This window comes from Castor canadensis, chromosome 17 (genome assembly GCF_047511655.1).
Source record: "Castor canadensis chromosome 17, mCasCan1.hap1v2, whole genome shotgun sequence".
Classification (NCBI taxonomy): Eukaryota; Metazoa; Chordata; class Mammalia; order Rodentia; family Castoridae; genus Castor; species Castor canadensis.
In genome coordinates, this window is record NC_133402.1 from 68,633,996 (window position 1) to 68,656,060 (window position 22,065).

The 22,065-nt window shown below is 48.6% G+C and overlaps 1 protein-coding gene across 8 annotated transcripts in view; it reads right to left on the bottom strand.

Annotated features, from left to right (window-relative positions):
• The window catches only part of Ankub1 (ankyrin repeat and ubiquitin domain containing 1), a 33,374-nt gene continuing 11,309 nt past the window's right edge, over positions 1-22,065 (bottom strand). The window contains exons 2-4 of one of the 8 annotated variants that reach the window (XM_074058967.1): positions 11,387-11,501; positions 7,168-8,097; positions 1-1,693 (exon numbers count right to left, since the gene is read on the bottom strand). In XM_074058967.1, coding sequence (XP_073915068.1) covers positions 1,567-1,693; positions 7,168-8,097; positions 11,387-11,501 — 1,172 coding nt within the window. In that variant the 3' untranslated portion in view covers positions 1-1,566. Of the gene's footprint in view, positions 1,694-7,167; positions 8,098-11,118; positions 11,502-22,065 lie in introns of those variants that run through there. The other 7 variants (XM_074058968.1, XM_074058965.1, XM_074058964.1 and 4 more) reach the window with 7 other exon arrangements.

A 22,065-nucleotide genomic window follows, 5' to 3' on the forward strand; every position in this document is an offset into this window, starting at 1 on the left:
GTTTGAGAACAGCCTGGGCTACACTGCAGATCTTATCTGCAAATAAAGTAAAAAGGGCTGGGAATGTCTGCTCAGTGGTAGAGTGCCTGTTTAGCATGAGTGATGCCCTGGGTTCAATCCCCAGTACCAGAAAAAAACAGAGAGCACTAATAAAATGAAAAGGTCAGACAGGGACCAGAAAATATGTGCACAATGCATATATCTTATGAAGAACTTTTATCTGAGTATGTGAAAATCTACAAAACACAATTAAAAATATCCCAGTTTTGAAAATGGGCAAAAATATGCACTGATACTTCACAAAAGAAGATTTACAGATGGAAAATAAGCACATGAAGTGTTGAGGCTGCCATGTTGACACACGCCTGTAATCCCACCACTCAGGAGGTTGAGGCAGAAGGATCACGAGTTTGTTAAAAACAAAACAACTGTCCAACATTGCAGATGTCAGGGAAATGCAGTGGAAAGCGCAATGATTTACCATTTAAAACACACTAGAATGACTAAAATCAAAACCACTTATGACAACAGATGTTGGTGAAGTGTGTGAAGCAATGAGAAAAAGACTCATGTGGAAAAGTAAATACACTTTGGAGAAGTCTCGGGCAATCATCGTGTAAAATGCACATTCACCCCATTACCCAAGAATTCAATTCCTAGGTATTTACCCAGAAGAAATGGAAACATATTCAGAGAAAGACTTCCAATTATGTTCAAAAGCGCTTTATTCATAGTGTCTCAAAACTGGAGATGATGTAGTGTTCATTGAGTTGAAGAGATAAACCCAGGTGCACCCGCAGGATAGAATACTACTCAGTAATTAAATATTAACCACTGGTGCCTGCAACAATGGATCCCAAAACATCAGTGGAGCAAAATAACAAGCGCAAACGTGAGCACCTGTGTGATCCGGAAATGTAACTGATGGACGGGAATCAGAATAGCCTTTGTCTGTAGCGGTTGACATTGACATTGACTTGGATCAGAGTTTGGGGAAGCTTTCTGAGGTTAACTAAAGAGTTTGCACAGATACATGTTTCTTAAACCCACTAAATCTCACACTTAATATCCATGTAATTTGCTGTGTGAAAACTTTTCCACATTTTAAAAATGCAATAGAAATGTAGCAGAAGTTAGAAGATGTCTGGGAGCAGCACTAGACATAGATGGTATTTGTAATCATTTTAGGGACTTATGTAAATTTTTAAATTTTAATTCGTTGTTTAAAGTTCTACATTGATATGATTTGACACTCCCCCAAGGCATTAAAACGAAGCCAGAAAGAAAGACAACAGAAGAAACATAAAAATTCTAACTCCACCCATCCTCTTGGTTCCCCACCCCATAGACAACTATCATTCTAAGTTTCTTGTGAATTCTTCCTCAGAGATATGGGAAAAGCCCTCTACTCACTTGGGTGATGGAGTCCAAGAAAACATGGTTAAACATTCAACGTCCTGTGGAAAGTTGTGCAGGTTAGACCTCTGGCATTAGAACTGTGGCCAGGATGTTAACAGTGCAAGTGGAAACTGTCCCAGTTTGCCCAGATCAGGCTTGTGGTGACTTTCAAAGCATCATTTCCGGAGGGTTTTTGCACGTGGCCAGCCCTTGGGTAGTCAGATTAGAAATGCTCTTTTTGGCCAGAACTCTTGCTATTCCTAGCTGCTGAAGCCATCGCTTCTCTTTGAAGGCACTGCAAGAAACAAAACACAATCTGTCAGGAGCATAATTCCTATCTCCACACAGCCGGTGAGTCTTCACGCTGCTCTTGTAGCTGTGGCTGGGTTATCTTGTCACATAGCTCGCGTGTGAAGTAGAATCCAGAATCTTCCTAAAACCAGGTTCTTGTTGGAGTAGGGGTGTTACTGGATGCTCCAGGGAGGAGGGCTCCAAAAGGAAGGAGGCCTCTGCCTGGCCCTTGGGTACAAGTTTGTGATGTTATCACAAAAAAAAAAAAAAAAAAAAAAAGCCAGGTGCCAGTGGCTCATGTCTGTAATCCTAGCAACTAAGGAGGCAGAGATCAGGAGGATCGTGGTTCAAAGCCAGCCTGGGCAAATAGTTCCTGAGACCCTGTCTCAAAAATCCATTCACAAAAATAGGGCTGTTGGAGTGGCTTAATGTGTAGGCCCTGAGTTCAAGCCCCAGTACCAAAAAAAAAAAGGATTTTAGGACACATCAAGGTAGAGACCAAGAACATTTATTAGTAAAGCAAAGCAAAGACAGAAATGTAGTACACCACCTAGACATGGGTGTGTGCACATCTGGTAACAGATGCAATGTGTGCTGTACCATCAAGGATGTTTATATGGAAAAGTGGGTTTGGGGTTTGATCCTAACTCCCCTGGGATGAAGGCTCCCTTTGTCCTGGACACTTGTTGTATTCCATCATTCTTGCTGTCACACTGCCCGGAGATTTTCAAGGTTCATTTACTAAATTTTGGGACATAATGACATGAGTGTTAAAAAAAAGATGGGTCCTGTCAGATGTTCCCTTTCAGACAGATGTGCCTTTGCAATAGGCATTTTCCTTTTGTGCTCAAAGCAGCCACTTCCAGAGTTTCCCACCTAGGTGTCGTTCTCTAAGATACCCATGCTCAGTCCCAGAGTGCGCTGATCATCTGGGCGAGTGGGCAAGGTCAAAGGGGCAGAGCTGCTCTTTTTCCTTTTGTTCTTTTTACCAAATGTTGCAGCTTACTGCTGGGTGTAAGGCTTAAAGCAAAAAAATAAAATGAAGCCATTCACGAATACAGTGTTTGTCTGTGAACTCCTGGCTGCCATGTCCCACGTCTTATTTTCCCTGATCTGTCGTGTCTCACAGATGATATTTTCCCAGGCGATGCTAGAATTCAGAACCCACAACTAGAAGCAGAAAATCTGGTGGTGAAATGTAGAGTTCTCTGGGTTGACACTTTTCTATCTGTCCTTCTGAGGCATTCCTGTATCTCACCTAGGCCCTGACAACTTCTCCCCACCCCCAAGCTCACATTAGGATTTGTGTGTGTGTGTGTGGTACTGGGGTTTGAACTTGGTTCTCATACTTGCCAGGCAGGCTCTCTATCACATGAGTTAGTCCAGATTTTTTTTTTGAGACATGGTCTTGTGAACTATTTGCCCAGGTTGGTTTCAAACCTTAACCTTCCTGATCTCTGCCTCCTGAATAGCCAGTGTGTCACTGGCATCCTGCTAGGAATTTTTTTTCAATTTAACATTTAAAAAATATTAGGTTTTTTTTGATGGTCTTTAACTGAAATGCAGTGGAACTTAATATTTTATGTCAGTTATTCTCTGGCTGTATACTAATAAAAACTTCTGCTGTGTAGGATTTAAATGTGCTTCATTATAGGAGGTTTTAACATCCCTTTAATTGTTGGGGTCCAGCCTGGTGTGGTTGCCCACACCTGTAACCCCAGGTACAGGGGTTACCTCCCTTTGGGAGGTCAAAGCCAACCTGGGCTACCTAGTGAAATTTTGTCTCAAAGAAAACCCCAATAAACCCAGGTTGGGGTCCTCAAGACCCTACCCTCGGTCCTCCTCCCTGTTAGCTCTCTCATCCTGGGCGAACTTGGCTTCTCACCACCTCAGTTCCCATGTCCACACCTCCTAAATCCTGACATTTCTTAAAACTTAACATCAATCAGCAAATAAGATTATTGGTCCAGTGGACACTTTCACTTTCACCTGTTCTCTCTTCCTCTGAAGCTTATCCCCTTCTCAGCGTCCTTGTTCTGACAGTGACATGCCATCCACCATCCCCAGAGATAGACAACTCCATTCCTGTTTCTCCACTCCCATCCCCAACTAATGATCACATTTTACAGATTATTCCCCAGAAATACCCCTCATGTTTGTCACTTCTCCTCCCCTAACAGTGTTTTAGTCTATTGCCTCCTCCGATCTCCACACATTGCCAGATTTGTCTTCAAAAACAAAACTGATCATGTGACGTGCATTATAAAAAGCTGTGTGGTTCACACCCAACTCCTAGCCCAGAGAGAGCACAAGAACACACTCTCCACATGGGCATACGGAAGGAAGCCACTTTCTGGAGACTTTGCCTCCAGTCTCACCTCCAGCCAATTTAGCCCCATCCTCTACAGTGCTTTTTGCAAATCCACTTACTTTCCTGGAAACTAAGTGTCTGGCTTGCCCTTTTACAAAGACATGCTACCACCTCTACTTGCTCCTTTCCTTTTGTCTGGCACAGTCCTGCAGCTTTTTAAAGGGCTTTCACTCACTCTATTAGGAGCAACCCTGCCTGAAAACACCTGAACTAGACCCATATCTGCCTGACTCAACTTTTCTGTTCTGCACTAACTTCTTGCTTTACTTGAAAGGCTGCATCTCTTTGGACCTCTAAAGTGGGTCAGCCATGCACGCTGCCCATAAATCATCCCTTAAGCCTTGACAAGCTCACTCAGAGGCCTTTATTTAGTCTTTCTTCATATCCCACCTGACTTCACATGACCTCCTCTCTGCTCCATTCTGGTGCACATCCTAGCTCCTCTTGGTTCAGGCCTCACCCTGATTCTCCCCTGGCATTTGAACCCTGGCTTTTCTGCATTCATTCACAAACTGTTTTCCTTCTTCCTCTCTGCCAGACACTAGCCTATGTGCTGCAGATAGAAAAATGAACAAAGCATACAAGGCATGCTTGAAAGATTAAAAACAAAAGAAAAGAGGGAGTTCTAGTTTTAATGGAGCGCAGAAGCCTATTGGAGTCAACTCGTGTGCTTTCCATCTCCCCTCAATCTCCTCGAGCTGTCAAAGCCGGACCAGTCCTCCCGTCCAAACTGGACTTCCAGGCCATAAAACTCACCAGAATTGGACAATGAGCCACAAGGAGGGTCGGTTTCCAGACACACGTTAAGGATACCCTGTGATCTATTTAGAGCCTCTACTGTCTTCTAGACTGAGAAATTAGACCGCGTGACTTCTGACAGTGAATGAGAGGTCACTGTCATTTCTACAAAGGCCACTTGCACGTATCAAGCTGATTCACATTGTCTGCGCTCACTGCTGCGGTACGGACTTTGAGCCAACCCCAAGAGAGGTATCTTCATGAATCTAGAGGTAGAGTTCCTCAATGACACAGGGTCCAGCAAGTGCTGTGACATGACACCAGCCAAGGTGACTTGGTCCTGGTATGGGAGACTCCCCTTCCTGTACAATCAGGAACAACCAGTGACTGCTGCACCCACCCTGACCCACTTTTCCGGGTCAGCACTATGAAGGATTACATTGGGTTCTTCCGTCTCCCTGTGAGACTAGCTTCGTGTTGACACATGCAGTCGTCAGGATAGTGTGTTCACTCGTGTGTGTGTTTTTGTCATAGCTGGGCTGGTCACTTAGAGACAAGTACTCACACACCTGACTGCCGGGTTGACACAGGTAGACATAGGTACCTCTGTGACTGCTTGAGGGATGTGATCTATGCCAAGAAGAGGGTCTGGGGGCACGAGACGGTCATCTCCCCCTCCTCTCCATAACCCACCAACAAAGCAATGAGGGGCAGTGGACAGGGGCAGAAACCGATGGGGAGGAACAGAGGGTGTGGGTGAAGGGAAGAGAGAGAGAGGATTTTCTAGGACTAAATAACTCTGCCCCATCAGGGGCATGACAGGCTGACCACCACCCCCGCCTCTCCTTTCTGCACTGGCCTCTTCTAACTAAAGGTTTTCTAGCAGTTTCCTTCTTGGCCCTGGATTGCTGCTTCTTGATAACCCTACTCTTGATGGGGTACGTCTACACAAAACAGCAAGCTGGCTGGAGAACTGCTCACTAAACCCAAACATGAATTTGCCCCATGATCCCAGCCAGGAGAAACAGATGCTATCGCAGGTGTGTACCACCATGCCTGGCCGAATTTTTAAAATTTAATTTAGTGTCCTGTCATTTTAGATGACCTCTTTTTGTACATTCCAGAGATCGCTCACAAATTACAAACACTGAAGCACTGAAGCTGGGAAGTAAGTAGTCCTCATCTACTGACAACCTCAGGCTGGATCTTGAATTTTGCATGTCATAGTTCCTCTCACCTCTAGGTGGCAACAAACACACTGAGATAAAAGACCAATACAGAAAGCAAGGGATGCAGAGGAGCCTTGTTTTTCTCTGAGTAAGGGAAAAAGCCAATCAGGAATCTGTAGGTCTCTGATGGGGGCATCCAATGCTACCTCATAAGTAACGCGCAGGAGCTCAGATCTAGTGTGAGAGTTTCATTTTCAGCAACATCTAACCACCCAAACTTACCTATGGAAGCAAGTGTGCCTTGAGAGGTCCACTTGTGACACCCTTCTTGTTCTTCAACTCACCTCAATATTAATGTCAGTTCTAGCACCCTACCCGGTAAAGTTCTCCTCCCCACCGTGCACCCTTCTCAAGTCTTTGTTGTTCAACTCATTTTTAAATTCTTCCTTTCTTTCCTTCCACTTTCATTACTACTCCATCTTCTACCATGACTCTTTTGACCTCTCCATCCCAAATTTCAGGGTTCTTTCTGTCCCTTTTAGTTATCATTAACAAGATCTTAACTTTGAAAGCATATGTATCAGCAATGGATCTCATTTATGATGTTTTCCACAGGTCTCTTTTTCTGGAGAACTTAAGAAATCAGGTACTCCACAGATGGATTGGTTAAGAAAGAGCATCATTTCATTTTGTCCCAGGCAAATGAGGTCCTCTTTTTGCTGGTTTTTTGCCCCAAGGGTTTTCTTTTCTTTTCTTTCTTTTTTTGTGGTACTGGGGTTTGAACTCAGGGTCTATACCTTGAGCCACTCCACCAGCACTTTTTTGTGATTGGTTTTTTTTAAGATCTGATCTCATGAACTATTTGCTTGGGTGTGAACTATTTGCCTGGGCTGGCTTTGAACCATGATCTTCCTGATCTCTGCCTCCTGAGTAGCTAGGATAACAGGCGTGAGCCACCAGCACCTGGCAGCCTTATTTGTTTTTTGAAACAAGGTCTGTCTGTGTAACCTAGGCTAGCCTTGAACTCGTGATCCTCATGAGTCAGCCTCCTGAGTGCTGGGATTATAGGCATGCATCACCACACCCAGCAAGATATTAGTACATGGAAACAAGTAGTTTTAGCCTCTGTGTCATAATAGGGCTTCATGAACCCTTCTCTGCCCTAGACCTGCCTTTGTGGGGTTAAGGGGAGAATGTTACCTGGCCACAGCTAAGCAGTAGACTGCATTCTCCCTCGGGGTCCTCCCACTGTGCTCCGAGAAGGACGCGAAGGAGGACCTGAGCAAAGCATCCTGGCTGGGCGTTGCGTAGTAAAAGGAGGGGTGCGAGTACCCCACTCTGGAGAACGGCGGGAGGGGGACTTGTGGGAGGTATTCGGTTCTCACGCGCCTTTCTTTTGCCCTGGCTGCAGCACGTCTTTGCTTCTGCTTTTCCTGCTCGTGTCTGTGCGAGTCAGAGAACCTTCTCGTGCCTACCAGCGCAGGGAGCGTCAGGACCTGTCCTCTCGTGTCCCTCTGTGAAGCTGCCAGACCCTGGACAGGTTTCCTGCTTGTCACTTGGTCCTTGAGAGGGGGGAGCTTACTTTGTAAGTCCCTGTTCCCAGCCTTATGCCAGCTCTTGGAGGTCATTTTTGGTTTGGTGAAACCATCCACTAGCACAGTGTCCCCAACCTTTGCCCCGGACACCTTTGCTCTGCAAAGCTGGCTTTTATGAACGCTCTGACTCTGGGCTCTGAGGACCCACTGCTTTATTTTAATATAGATCCTCATGGAGATGGAGGTTTTCAGGAAAGACACGGTGGAGCACGCCTTGCTCAGCAAATACAGCGCACAGTCTCTATGCCCGTGTCTGGTGGCAATGGCCAGGGGCGTTTGCCCGGCTGCGTCTTTGCATTCCAGACACAGGACACTGCAGTTGACAAAGGCCTTCAGAATCAGCAGGTGGCCTGCTTCTGCGGCAGCGTGAATGGGGCACTTAGTGACATCGGCGTGCAGAGCTTCATGGCACCATGCGCGATAGGGGTGAACACCCACTGCCTCGTGGGGCTGTGCGCCCTGCTTCAGGGCCCACTCAGTGAGCTCTGTGTTCCCACGGAAGGCGGCGAGGTACAGGACCACCCTTTTCTGGTACCTGAGTGGGTGACACAAGTGCGGGGAAGGGTCGGTAAATTAAATCAGCAAAGGGACAACATCCTAGTCACAATGTCTGGTCTCCCTTCTACGTTAAGACTGGCTGAATCACACACACTTGCCCACAGCTCACATGCAAATCATTCAAGCTTAGAATCACGGGGAAGTTACTGGAAGCAAGTCAAATCCGTCATTTGATGTGTTTGTCTTCTCTGACTGTCCTTGCTTTCTGGCTTCTCAATGTCCCCACTGTAAACCGATGTAAACCACTCCCTCCTTCTCCACCCCGCAGACCGAAGCCTCCAAACTGGACAGCGCAATGGTCTCTGCGTCTTTCCTTACAGGCTTTCGTCACATGGCACATAGAGACCCTTTTATTCGGAAGTTGGGGGCTGCCCATCTTCTGTTTTCAACCATCCAACAGCTTCCCACGGCGAACGGAACTCATACTCCCACCCCGGTCTCCCTGGACTGCCGACACCCCTCCAGGCACAAGCTGGCTGCTCGGTGAAGGCTGTTCCCAGAAATGAGAGGGTCGCTCAGCACTGCCCGTGATGCGCTTGGCAGGAGGTTTGTGGCTCCACTTCAGAGAAGGGTCACACAGCCCGCCATCTCCCCATGTCTACTGCCCGTAACCGCTTTCCTGTTTGTCCCCATCTCTGATATGCGTCTGGCTGCCCGTGTATTTTCTGCAGGGGAAAATGCTGCGCCCAGAGCGCGTGGCTCTCCGGACTCTGTGGCCGGGAGATTGTAGCTAATCTGGGTTAGAAATTCACTCACTGGTATTTGATTGACACGTCACACTCTTTTTAGATTCATGAGTGCAAGGCAGCATCTCTGAATTGGCTCCACCTGGGACGAGAGGACTGTGAAAATGCCCCTCAGGTCTCTGGGCAGCGGCCAGGTGACATCTCTCCTCTCTCCTCTCCCTCGCGGCCTTACACTGCAGTCAGCGGTGTTTCAAAAGCAGACTGCGGCTTGCCCTTCCCGCCCTTTCGTGTCTCCCCAACTTGAAACAGAGTTCAAGTTCCTTTATGCTCTGCGTGGCCCACGGGGCTCCTTCTTTACAACCTGTGACCAGCTTACCGCGTGGCCGTCTTCCAGGGCCTTGAAGCTGCGCTCTCGCCTCTGGGCCTTTGTGCATCCGCCTGCCCGAGTGCCAGGCCTTAGGTCTCCACATAAATTTCCCTCTCTCTGGGGTCACCTGACCTCCACATGCGTACCGTCACCCGACCCCACGCCGCGCACCCTACGGCGTCACCTGACCCCACGCTGTACACCCCATAGCGTCACCTGACCCCACCCTGTGCACCCTACAGTGTCACCTGACCCCACTCTGTGCGTCCTACAGCATCCTGCACCGGCCTGGCCATAGCACTGTCACACTGAATGGCAACAGCAGCCGAGCTTAACCTCCCGCTTACCATGGGCCGCGCACCCTTCCACGTCCCCGTGATTACTACGTCATTTAATCTCTAAGCAAGTCTGTGAGGCTGGGGACGTAGCTCGAGTGGCAGAGCACCTGCCCAGCACGTGCGGGCCCTGGCTGAATCCCCAGAGCCACAAAAGCTGGGGGAGGGAGGGAAGAAGAACATCTATGTAGCCTGGCATCGTAGAATACTCCTGTAACTCCAGCCACCTGAGAGGCAGAGGCTGAACAATCGCAAGTTCGAAGTTACCATGGCGACCCTAGCTCAAAAAATGGGGAGCATAGCTGGAGAGAGAAAATGCCTGCCCACCATGCACGAGGCCCTGGATTCGATCCCCAGTACTGCAAAGAATAAATAATAAATAAGTAAATAAAAGAACGAAACAGTCTACGAGATGGGCGTTGTCATCCCCACTTGCCAGGAGAGTGACATCCAGGATCGGTTTGTAACCTGCCCAGGGTTGCAAAGCTAAGGAGGGGGAGCAGGGCTTTGAGCCTGGACAGATGGCGCTGGAGTTCCTACTCCCAAGCATCTGAAATTCTGCTTCTCGGGTATCAGTTACTAAGTTTCTCTTTTCCTACTGTCTGTAGGGAAGTACAGATGGGACAGCGTCTCATTTATTGCTGTATTTCTCCAATCTTGCCCAGTATACAGTAAGTGCTCAATAGCTGTCGTTTGGGTGGAGGAACAAAGGACTTTTCAGGAGGCCATGTGTGTTCTCTGAGCTCTGAGACTTTGCTTAAGGGTTAGGCCGCGAGCAGACGGCTCAGCAGGTAGGGCTGGAGCTCAGCTGTCAGGGTCCTCGTCCTGCTCTGCTCTTGCTAGCTTGTGACGTTGGACGAGTTCCCACTCTGCTTCCTGACCTGTAGAAAAGATTCAAAGCAGCTCCCTATAAGGCCGGTGCCCTGCAAAACGAGGTGTATAAACCCAACACAGTGTTTGTCTTGAGTGGATTCAGCAAACACGCACCTTGAAGGGTACCCGAGCAAGACGGCTATTTGTTTGGATTCAGAACATGAGAAAAGAGAGTTAACCATCCCCAAACAGAAATAGTTGTAAAATATCTGAATATTCCACAAGACTGTAAGAGCTGCTACTCTACCCTGTCACTTTACACTCAGACTCCTGGCGAGCCAGGGCTTTTGTAGAACGTCATCGAATCACCCACGAGGGGGCGCTGTTCTGAAACCACCGCTGCACCAACGCCTGAAGTTCAGGGGGAAACTTAAGTGGCCTTAAGATGCCACTGCTTCTCCCAGCCTACCCGCCCCCCTGCCCCAGGGGCATGGCATGCTTCCTGTGTGCAGAAGCGTGGATGCTTGAAAAAGTACATGTGGTGCATGAAAATGGAACAGTGAAACCTGTTGAGATTGTTTTAAGAAGGGGAGAGAGGCGATGAGGAGGAACGACAGGGGGGATGAATGTGATCCGGGTGTGTTTGTATACATGTATGGAAATATCACAATGCTAGTTAAATGTTCTTATAAAAAGTACGTGTGAGCTTAGCAAGAGGTGGCCAGTGTGTCCAGCCAATCGGCTGCCATGTCAGTTTCTTTTTCTTAGAATAAGATATTTATCCTGAAAATAAGTACCTTTAAAAGTGTTAAGACATATGATATCCAAACCAAACTGAAGTCACATATTTAGTTAGTATTTCCAGAGGAAGCGAACCTGAATTGCAACCCATTGCCAAAGGCTGTCAGCCCTGGTGGCCTCCCTGTGGTCTTGCTTCTGCAAATATCTCGGTTCTTGCTCAGTGGAATGGGCACGCCCGCTGTAGCGTGAACATCAGGCTCAAGATCTAAGGGAGGCTTACTGAACAGTTACAAAGTGAATCCAGCATCTGCTTCATCTCCGTACTTGAGTATTGCTCCTTCCTGGGACAAATAGCGTTGGACTTTAAGTTTTTGCCCGAGGAGACAGCCCATCAGGAACTCCTTCCATCCATCCCAGACATCCAAACGGAGGGTTGTGCCTATGGATCAAAAGAGGTGGTTTATGGCTTCAGTCTCCCACTGTGGTCTGGCAGTCCATAAAATTTCTTATGATTGCTTTCCCCAAACAGAGGCACAAGCTACATGCACAGTGCAAAGGACCCTTGGAATAAGGGGGCAGCGATGCTGTTTTTAACTTGGGACTTTGGGTCTTGGAAAAGCCATATAGCTTCTGTGCACTTCCCCCTTCTCTTCAGTGAGTGCTTGTAACGCTGAAATACATTTTGTAGCCACCTTACAACAGACCTGTGGACATTCAGTGCTGATATATATGTTACCATGTAAACTAAAGTCATTGCATCAAAGAGGAAGCTAAGCTGGGTGCTGGTGGCTCACGCCTGTAATCCCAGCTACTCAGGAGGTAAAGACCAGGAGGATCGTATTTCAAAGCCAACGCTAGGCAAATAGGTCTCAAGATTGCTACCTCAAAAATTTCCAACACAAAACAGGGTTGGCAGAATGGCTCAGGTGGTAGAGCGCTTGCTTAGTAAGCACCTGACTCTTAAATTCAAACCCCAGTACTGCCGAGAGAGAGAGAGAGAGAGAGAGAGAGAGAGAGAGCGCTAAGCAACCTGGGGGACAAATGGCTTCCTTGGGCCCTCAGCTCACTAGTGGGCTGGACAGGGCTGTGGGATATCCGCTGGCTGATTTGCACACTTGCCCTTCACAAAGCAGAACCCCTTCTGTGTGATGAGCATCAAAGTAGCTCTGCTGCTGGAGAACCTGGCCCTTGCTTCTCGCAGCCCACCCTCTCCTGGTTTCTGTGAGGACGAATTCCCTTTGGCCGTCAGGAGTCTTTCCTTAGCCGTTCTGAACTCGTCACTGCACATCGCCTGAGACAAAACTCAGTCCTTCTCTGGCCCAACCCAAACCTCTCACTTCCACTCTGCTCGGCCACCTTGACCTTTCTCCTGTTCTCCAAACACACCAAGTCCATTCCCATCTCAGGACCCAGTGACAACAATTGCTTTTGCATGAAAGGATTTTCTAGACTTTCACGGGTCTGTGCTTTTTGTTCAACTTTCAACCTAAACATCGTGTCCTCACAGAGGACAACTCTTGACAGCCTTGTCACCAGCACCTCCTGCCCTGTTACTCTTTATCCATGGCCTTGTTTTGACATCTTCATAGCTCCTATCAGCAGCACTTGCATTCCTTTGCCCTGTTTGGAGGTGTTTTTCATGCACTGGTTTAAAAGGAAAAGTCCTTCAGGAGCCACACAGCCTGGCCTGGGCAGGGCTGACTACTTCTTGGCTGATTAACGAGCAATGGTTAATCTCAGCTATGCTGGTGGCTCCGTGGACCCCACGTGCCCCTCACTTCCAACTCTGGTCTCCAGCGCAGGCCTCCACTCCAGCTCCAGATCCCTTTCTGGAACATTGCCCCGAGGGGGTCATCCGAAGGACAGCTGGCCACTTTTCACCTTTCTCCCTCTGCATTCTTCCTCTTGGTGGCACTTCTGTCTTTCTTGCAGTGTAAGCAAGAAGCTCCCGGATTATATCCTACACTGGAAGTTGCTTTCGCCCTTCCTGATTTCTCACGGCCTGCTCTGACAGTCTTACCTCATGAATATTTAAGAACTGTTTGCTTGCCTGTCTCAACTAGCCCTGCTCTACTTTAGGCCTCGATGACCTCTCGGCTAAATCTGCTTTGAGAGGCTCTCAGAAGCCTCCCGGTCTCTCTATTTGGGTTTCTGTTTGAATGTCACCTCTTTTTCTGAGTGACTATCTGAGATGGCCTCCTCTCTCCTTGTAGCATGGATGGTCCTTGCCTTGTCCAGCTGTTCTTTTCCTCTGAGCTCTTCTCTCCATGTAAAATTGACCCGCTTCTGTTTGCTGGAATGAAAGCAGTAGAGGTGAGGCCACTGCTCTCGCCGTCCCCGGCGGTGCCGTCTCATGGTGGATGCTCACGTCCACGCAGCATTTGTTGAAGGAAGTTCTGCCCCACTCCCCGACCCCTTCTGCTGTGCGCTGCCTCCTAACCCAGCAGGCCAGCCAGGTTAACCAGAGAAAATCACAGCAAATTCACTTAACCTAAGCTTTACATGATACAGAGCCTTCAGAATTAAAGACCCAGGGAAGACTGCCTGCTCTTATGTTTAGGTTTGATGAAGAATGGACAGTCGTGTAGAAATGTGGTCGGTGTGAATGTCAAAATCTAATGGTGAGACTGAGGTCGAGGACTCAGGCAGCCTGACATTCCGATTCTTCTCAGCCTCTCTGGGTTGCATTCCTTCCTTCTACCCGGTGTAGGGCAGGACTTCTCTGGGTTCCTCTTATGGCCGTCTATCACACAAGGTAGCCTCAAGAATTTTTTTATGGCTAGCTCCTACACGGAAAACTGGGAAGGCTATAGAAACACTTTTGGGTTTTATGGATTGATTTGGAAAAGAGAGGTTCTAGCTGTTATGACATGCCTTGGGGAAACAGGAATGCTGGTGTGTGATTTGCTTCAGGGGAAGCTGGAGGCAGGAGAACATCAGCGCGAACTTGCTCTGGGCTGCTTGAAGGTCTTTGATCTCCTTAGTTCAAAGTGCTCAGCCTGCCGAGCACCAGGCTTGGGGCACGGCGTTCTGAGCCCCAACTCTAATATTCTTTGAAAGCTCATGATATGCTGTGACCTGTTCTCTGTGCATTTTTTTGTTTTGTTTTGAGAGTGCTTGGGATGGAACCCAGGGCTTTGACACATGCTAGGCAAGTGCTCTACCACTGAGCTGCCTCCCCTGTTCTAAGTACTTTACATGAATAACTACTTTAAAACTCACAACTCGAAGTTGTAAGCGATGGTCCTATTTTTCTCCCTATTGACAGCTAAGGAACGTGAGTTACCAAGAGGTGAGGCAACTGACCAAGGGCTGATGTGCCCAGTGAGTAGAGGAATCAAAGCTGAACTGGGAGCCTGGCTCCTGTGCCCTTGTTCCTACTCTACTTTGTACCCACCTCCAAGCAAGAATCCAGTTGGCTCAGCGGCCATACTTGATGTTTCTGAAGAGTTTGTGCATTGGCTCTTTCTGCTTTTTTGGGGGGGTCTGGGGTTTGAACTCAGGACCTTGAGCTTGCTAGGCAGCTTATGGCTACCTTTGAATCAATGTGATGGCCTTGTCAATAGGAGCTGGGTTGTGTGTATGTGACTCCATTTATCCGTACAGATTATTCTAGGTTGAGACAGTAAGCCTGAAGCAGGGTAAAGTAGGAAAAGTTTGGGACTCAGAAAAAAAACCTTACATCTTAGATTAACCATGCTTTGGCTCAGAAACTGCCCTCACCTGGCCAGGAGCCACCCATGCCCCTCCCCGCTCATTGAGTATCGATGGGAATCACCTGGTTCTCCCCTTCCCATAGGTTGGCATAGGTTTTTAAAAGCACCAGAAGAACAGAAAACACAATCGCTCGGCTTCCGGCTTCCACCTGGGCCTCCCTCACCGTGCATCCCTTTATATTTCTCTTCCCTAATTTTTAATAAACTCCCTTTATACCCACATGTCCTGCCATGGATTCTTCCCAGTGGGTCACAAAGAATTTGGAAGTCTTTTGATCACAGACTCCACCAGTGCAGTAAACAAGCCCATAGGAGGGAGGGAGGGAGGGGGAGGGGAGGAAGGGAAGAAGGGAGAAAGGGAGGGAGGGAGGAAGGGAGGAAGGAAGGAAGGAAGGGAGGAAGGGAGGAAGGGAGGAAGGGAGGAAGGAAGGAAGGAAGGAAGGAAGGAAGGAAGGAAGGAAGGAAGGAAGGAAGGAAGAAAGAAAGACTGGTTAGCTTCATTAGTTATTTGGAGCCGTACAAAGCTTCTAAACTATGGTTGTCTTTGTTGGCTGGAATTTCCTAACACTAGCAATCTTAGTGTCACAAAAGCATGACGATAAGAGATCTTTAAAGAGCCAGCAGTGGAGGCCCAGAGGGCTGGTGAAGTGCTGAGGTCTCTGGCAGCTGGGAGTAGAATGTGACCTGGAACATAGGTTTTCAGGACTCCAAGACCCAGACAGCCTCTTCCTTCAGTTACTTCCCCTTTCCTTCCTTTGTGCTTCAGATTCTTTCCCTTCTCGCCTCCTTTGCAGACAGACATACTGAACCATCTCTCTCCCTGCTGGCCTCTCCCTTTCTGGATATTCTGTAGTCTTTTTTATTACAAATATTATCTCATATTAATTGTACAACTTAGTAGGTTTCACTGTGACATTTCCATATTGCATATATTGTTTTCATTATATTCACCTTTCTACTCCCCTCTCTGGCCTTCTCTCTGTCCCCTCTCCTGGTCTCTTTGTCCCCTCTCCCTAATAGTACCTCTTCTACTTTCAGTAACCTGTAGTTTTTTCTTTTTCTTTTTTTGGAGAGGTGGGATTTGAACTCAGGGCTTCACACTTGCAAAGTAGTCACTTTACTGCAGTCCATTTTGTACTGGTTATTTGGAGCTGTGGTCTCATGAACTGTTTGCTTGGGCTGGCCTTGAACCGTGATCCTCCTGAGCTCAGGCTCCCAAGTAGCTAGGATTACAGGCATGAGCTGCCACCACTCGGCTAACCTTTGAAGTGGGATTCTTTTTCCATTGCTCCTTACTAGACCTTGGATTGCTGCCTCTTGGGAGTTCATTCCTACTTGGGCACTGTTCACTCCACAGCCTGATCTGCATTACCACTTCATGCCCCTACACTGAAACCCTCACCTTGCCACGTTGTCTATGTTTTCTGCATAGACAAACGAGCAGTTCTGCAGACACTCTGCAAAATGCCTTGATACACATTCTCCGAGTTACAGACAATACTTGCCACAATCACTGAAATTTCTCTAAAGCTTTCTGGTGTCATTAGACCTTCTTATAAAATGCCTCATTCTCCTGGGCAGCACTGAAAACAAAGGATTTTATTTTTATTTTACTTTATTTTTGGTGGTACTGGGGTTTGAACTCAGGGCATTGTATTTGCTAGACAAGTGCTCTACCATTTGAGCCACACCTCCAGTTCTTTCTGCTTTAGTTTATTTTTTAGATAGGGGCTTGCACCTTTGCTCAGGGCTGTTCTCAAACTGTGATCCTCCTGAGTAGCTAGGATTACAGCATACACCACCACACAACAGAGGTGCTAACCAAGACCTAAATGCTGCCCCGAGTTCATTTATTTTATCTCCTGACTTAAGTGATTCGCTGTGTTTTAGTTTATTGTAAAAACCATTCTCAGAGGAGCCCTGTAAAGCCTAAGCCTAGCCCTGCCCCTCAGTCTCATTGCTCCACGGTAACGGAGAACATGCAGCCTCCATTTGTAGGTCCAGCCTGGCTCTAGCTTCCAGAGTGGCAGCTCAGGTGGGACGTTGGCATTTCAATGTGCTAGTCGTCCTCACCAGTCTCCCACCCTTACCCCGTATCATGGATCCCAATATCCTACTATCCCCCTTTGGGGTTTTAGAGCTGAGGAGCCAGGTGTGAGTTTGCCCCTCTGATGCCCAGCCTCAGGGGATCAGTTTCTGTACATGTTTTCAGAGCCTCCAGCTTGTCTAACTTCTCACCTCCATTCAGTCACTCACTAGCTGCGTTAATGGCTCACCTCCGGGTCCCTGCTGGATTGCCCTGAAGTCATTTTCTGCTTCCCAACCATTGCCAGACGCACACTCACCTGCCGGTTCTAGGACTCCCACCAGAAAGATTACTTGAGGCTAACTTCCCCGCCAGATGGAGGGGTTTCCATGCTGTCTGGCCTTCCCTCGCCACGGGTCTCAGCTGCACCCAGCTCAGTCCTCCTTAACGTCAACAGGGCACCTCCACTGAGCCCTGCGCTCTCTCCACTGTAATTCCTTGTCCGCAGGTACGCTATAACTGTCAGTTCAATTCTCTGCAGTAATGCATCCCAGTTTCTCAAAGAACAAAGCCAAAGAGCTTCTCTCTTAACACTCAAGGTTAAATATCCAGAGAATTTCTGAACAAGTTTGCAAGCAGCATCTATTGGATAAACCTTTTATCCTTATGGTCTGTAATGCTTTCTTTGTCACACAATTAAATTCCTTCATAAACTTATTTTCTGGTGGAAAATAGACATGTACTTGAAGACTGCTCCAGAAAATACACTTGAAACCCATCACCGAAAAGAGCGAATGAAACTCATGGGCCCTGGCTGCACAAGCGTCCTGGCTCTCTGTTTCAATAGTATCTCTGATTTTCAAAGGTGACCCACACAATCATATGAGGTTTGCAAACCTGCATCCACCAGGTGCAGACTACTCGCGAAGCCTCTGGGAGAGCCCGTTCCAGCCAATGTCCCCAACCCTGCCTGCATGGCCCCTGTCTCCCCAGTGTCTGTGTCCTCATTCATACCCCAGCGGTGGGATTCCACCTATCTAATTTGGGCTTTTCTTCCTGAATACAGAAACCATTTCCTTGGCTTGGGCTCCCACCGCCCCCACGTTGGGGAAACAGCAATAAAGCATGAATAAAAGTGCACTGGCTGAGTACAAGTTGCTGTGAAGAACCTGATTATGGGTTTGATTAGTGTTTATAGTCAGTCTGAGCTTGGTCATGTCACTTAACTTCTCTTAGTCCCTGTGTTCTCCAGGTAGAGGTACCTGGAGCCAACCAGAGTTCCCACGTCTGGGCTGACAGGACCCTGCACTGCACTGATTTCCCAGGGACAACGTGCTCAGGCTGCTACAAATGCAGCCGGGAGGCACTGGCAGAGAAAAGCCCTGAGTGGCCTCGATCCTTGAAGCAAAGGCACACTTCTGTCTTCTCTGTGAGCACACCTGCTCCAAAAAGGATCCATGTCAGTTTGTGAGCGTGTGTAAGATACAGACAGAAGAACAAGCGGGTAAACTCGTGAGCAAGCAAGAGGACGGCAGAGGCCGGGACACAGACTTGAGAAAAAGTGGGCTAAAGGGAGCATCTGTCCCACACAGGAAGAGGGGTGTGGCCAGGCGCCAGTGGCTCACGCCTGTAATCCTAGCTACTCAGGAGACAGAGATCAGGAGGATCGAGGTGCGAAATCAGCCCCAGGCAAATAATTCATGATAACCTATCTTGAAAAACCCCAACACCAAAAAGGGCAGGAGGAGCGGCTCAAGTGGGAGAGTGCTTGCCTAGCAAGCGTGAAGCCCTGAGTTCAAATCCCCTTATCAAAGAAAAAAAAAACAAAAAACAAAAACAAAACTTGACAATCCTGTCTTAGCCTTCTGAGTTCTGGGATTACAGGTGTGTACAACCATGTCCAGCTAGCTTTATAATTCTTGGTAAGTTGGTTACTAAATGTTTTATTGCCAAAAAGAACATCCCATTTCTTGTCTTAATCTCTACAATTTTTCAGTCTTCATTCAGTTTGTTAAAGCTGCTCTCTGAGCTCACCAGTGACCTTTAAACCAAATAAAAAGTCTTAGACTTGTCTGGTCTATCACCAGCATCCTGAAAACAGCCTGTTCTCCGTGTCTGTTAGAATACAAGTCCCGGTTCTCCTGACTGGAAGCTGACCTAGCAGGTGCTGAGTGCTGGCCGCTGGCCTTTGCTACATCCTTCTGTATGTTTGCTCCAGAGAAAGCACCTCTCACCGGGCTCAGTGCCACCTTCATGGGCGGGACACCTATTTCAATATGGGCCAGCTGAACCCACCACCCAAGCCCCTGCTCCATGTTTGTTGTGGAGGAGAACTGGAAGAGCTGTTGGGCTAACAGCTGAGTATAAAGGAACACTCTGAATCTCCTGTGTCTCGAGCTGGGGCCCAGAGCACAGTCCTTCCCTATCTCCCACTGCCATTCTGGACTCCATCTCAGTGCTTCCTGTTCTTACTTGTGACCAGCCGCCTTCCTGTCTGTCCTTCCTGTGTCCCTCCACTGCTGTGCAGTTAGCTGGCCCTGGGATTAGTCAGAGCGCCAGTTAGCGGCCACCCTCTCTCAGCCTCTCCTCATTCCTCCCTACTGTTCATGCCACATCTGATCAGATGATGCAGCTCTGCTCACTGTCAGGCCCCTCCACTTTCCACAGTCTCCTGCTTTGTGTCCTCCCTGGGACCAGCCAATGTCCACGAGTCTGTGGCTTGACTTTTGCCCTGGCCTGGAAGCCTGGACTTTCTTCTGTTCCTCCCCCAGACAGCCCACGGTTCCTGTGTCCCCATGTGCTCCGGGAGTGCCTTCCCATGAGCCCTCCAGCCTGCGCCAAGCCGCCCTGTTGGATTATGACCGAGGGTACACACCTGTCTCACTGTTCCCCCTTCTCTACACACCTCGGGTGCAGGGCAGCTTTGTGGATTTCTGCATGAGCTGGTATGCACAGTGACTAACTGTGATACTTAAATCTTTGATTTTCAACCCGGACTTGACACTTGACTGCTTCTCTAAAGTTTTTTTGTTTTGTTTTGTATCTTACTATGTAGCTCCAGCTGGCCTGGAATGTGTTCTATAATTCAGGCTGGCCTTGAACTCTCAATCCCCCTGCCGCGGCCTCTCAGGTGCTGGGATTATAGGTGTGTTCCACCATATCCACCTCCAAAACCTTATTTTCCCTGCTTTGGAGAGGGACTAAAGTTTAAGTTCTGATAGCAGCAGGGATGACACACTGACTGGAAGGGGAGAATCTAGAAGACAAGCTGACTAAGGATTCCCCTGGTTAAAATCAGCAGGCCAGGTGCCCGAGGCAGTGCAAGGTGTGCTTTAGGCAAAGGTAAGACGTGGGTGGGGCCCTGCCATTTCCCCTTGGGGCCTTTCCCTCGCCTCTTCTCCAATGCCCTGAGTTCTGGGGATGGTCAGTCAGTCTACCCAGCAGCCGTCCAGGCTCTGAACACCCCCCTCTCAAGCCTCCTCCCTCAGAGGCTTGTTTGAAGGGTGTGGGATTTTCTCCTCACACACCTTGAGGGAGCCATTCAGAAGCTATGTTTTGTTTTTTAATCTGTAAAAGGTGCTTAGGCCAAGCCACTTCTAAATTCTTTTCCAGCTCTAAAATGTCACTGTGACCTGAGCAGTGTAGGACTGAGGGCCAGTCATCCAGTTCATCTCTGTTTGTTTTGGTATTTCACTAAACAATTTCATTGTCAGAGCCTGGGGACAAGTGGCTCTGAGTGCCCTTCCTCACGTAAGCCTAGTCACATTCGGAGCCCTTGTCATGTCACAGTGCAGGCAGGGTTCGGCCTCCAGCAAGCCTGCAGAGCTAGTAACGTCCTCGGGGACAAGCCTACCGCTTCATTTCCTCTGGGCAAAATGGGGACAATAATTGCCATTAAAGTTCTGAGAGCCTTGATGTCAACCAGCAGGAAGAGCACAGCTAGCTCAGTGCAGTCGTCGGGAGAAGCATCAGCAAGAGCAGGCTTAGCAGCTAGAGAAAGCAAATCGCCTTGCAAGCGTGTCGTGTGTGGTGTGTGTGTGGTGTGTGTGGTGTGTGTGTGGTGTGTGTGTGGTGTGTGGTGTGTGGTGTGTGTGTGGTGTGTGTGGTGTGTGTGGTGTGTGTGTGGTGTGTGTGTGGTGTGTGTGTGGTGTGTGGTGTGTGTGTGTGTGGTGTGTGGTGTGTGTGTGGTGTGTGGTGTGTGGTGTGTGTGTGTGTGGTGTGTGTGGTGTGTGGTGTGTGGTGTGTGGTGTGTGTGTGTGTGGTGTGTGTGGTGTGTGTGTGGTGTGTGTGTGGTGTGTGTGTGTGGTGTGTGTTGTGTGTGTGTGTGGTGTGTGGTGTGTGTGTGTGTGGTGTGTGGTGTGTGTGTGGTGTGTGTGTGTGTGTGTGTGTGTGTGGTGTGTGTGTGGTGTGTGTGTGGTGTGTGGTGTGTGGTGTGTGTGTGTGTGTGGTGTGTGTGTGGTGTGTGGTGTGTGGTGTGTGTGTGTGTGTGGTGTGTGTGGTGTGTGTGTGGTGTGTGGTGTGTGGTGTGTGTGGTGTGTGTGTGTGGTGTGTGTGTGGTGTGTGTGGTGTATGTGTGGTGTGTGGTGTGTGGTGTGTGTGGTGTGTGTGTGTGGTGTGTGGTGTGTGGTGTGTGTGGTGTGTGTGGTGTGTGTGGTGTGTGTGTGTGTGTGGTGTGTGTGTGGTGTGTGGTGTGTGGTGTGTGGTGTGTGTGGTGTGTGGTGTGTGGTGTGTGGTGTGTGTGTGATGTGTGTGTGTGTGGTGTGTGTGTGGTGTGTGGTGTGTGGTGTGTGGTGTGTGTGGTGTGTGTGGTGTGTGTGTGTGTGTGGTGTGTGTGGTGTGTGTGTGGTGTGTGTGTGTGGTGTGTGTGTGGTGTGTGTGGTGTATGTGTGGTGTGTGGTGTGTGGTGTGTGTTGTGTGTGTGTGTGTGTGTGTTGTGTGTGGTGTGTGTGGTGTGTGTGGTGTGTGTGGTGTGAGCGTGGTGTGTGTGTGTGTGTGGTGTGTGTGGTGTGTGTGGTGTGTGTGTGGTGTGTGGTGTGTGTGTTGTGTGTGTGTGGTGTGTGGTGTGTGGTGTGTGTGGTGTGTGTGGTGTGTGTGGTGTGTGTGGTGTGTGTGTGGTGTGTGGTGTGTGGTGTGTGTGGTGTGTGTGTGGTGTGTGGTGTGTGTGGTGTGTGTGTGTGTGTGTGTGTGGTGTGTGTGTTGTGTGTGTGTGTGTGGTGTGTGTTGTGTGTGTTGTGTGTGTGTGGTGTGTGTGTGTGTGGTGT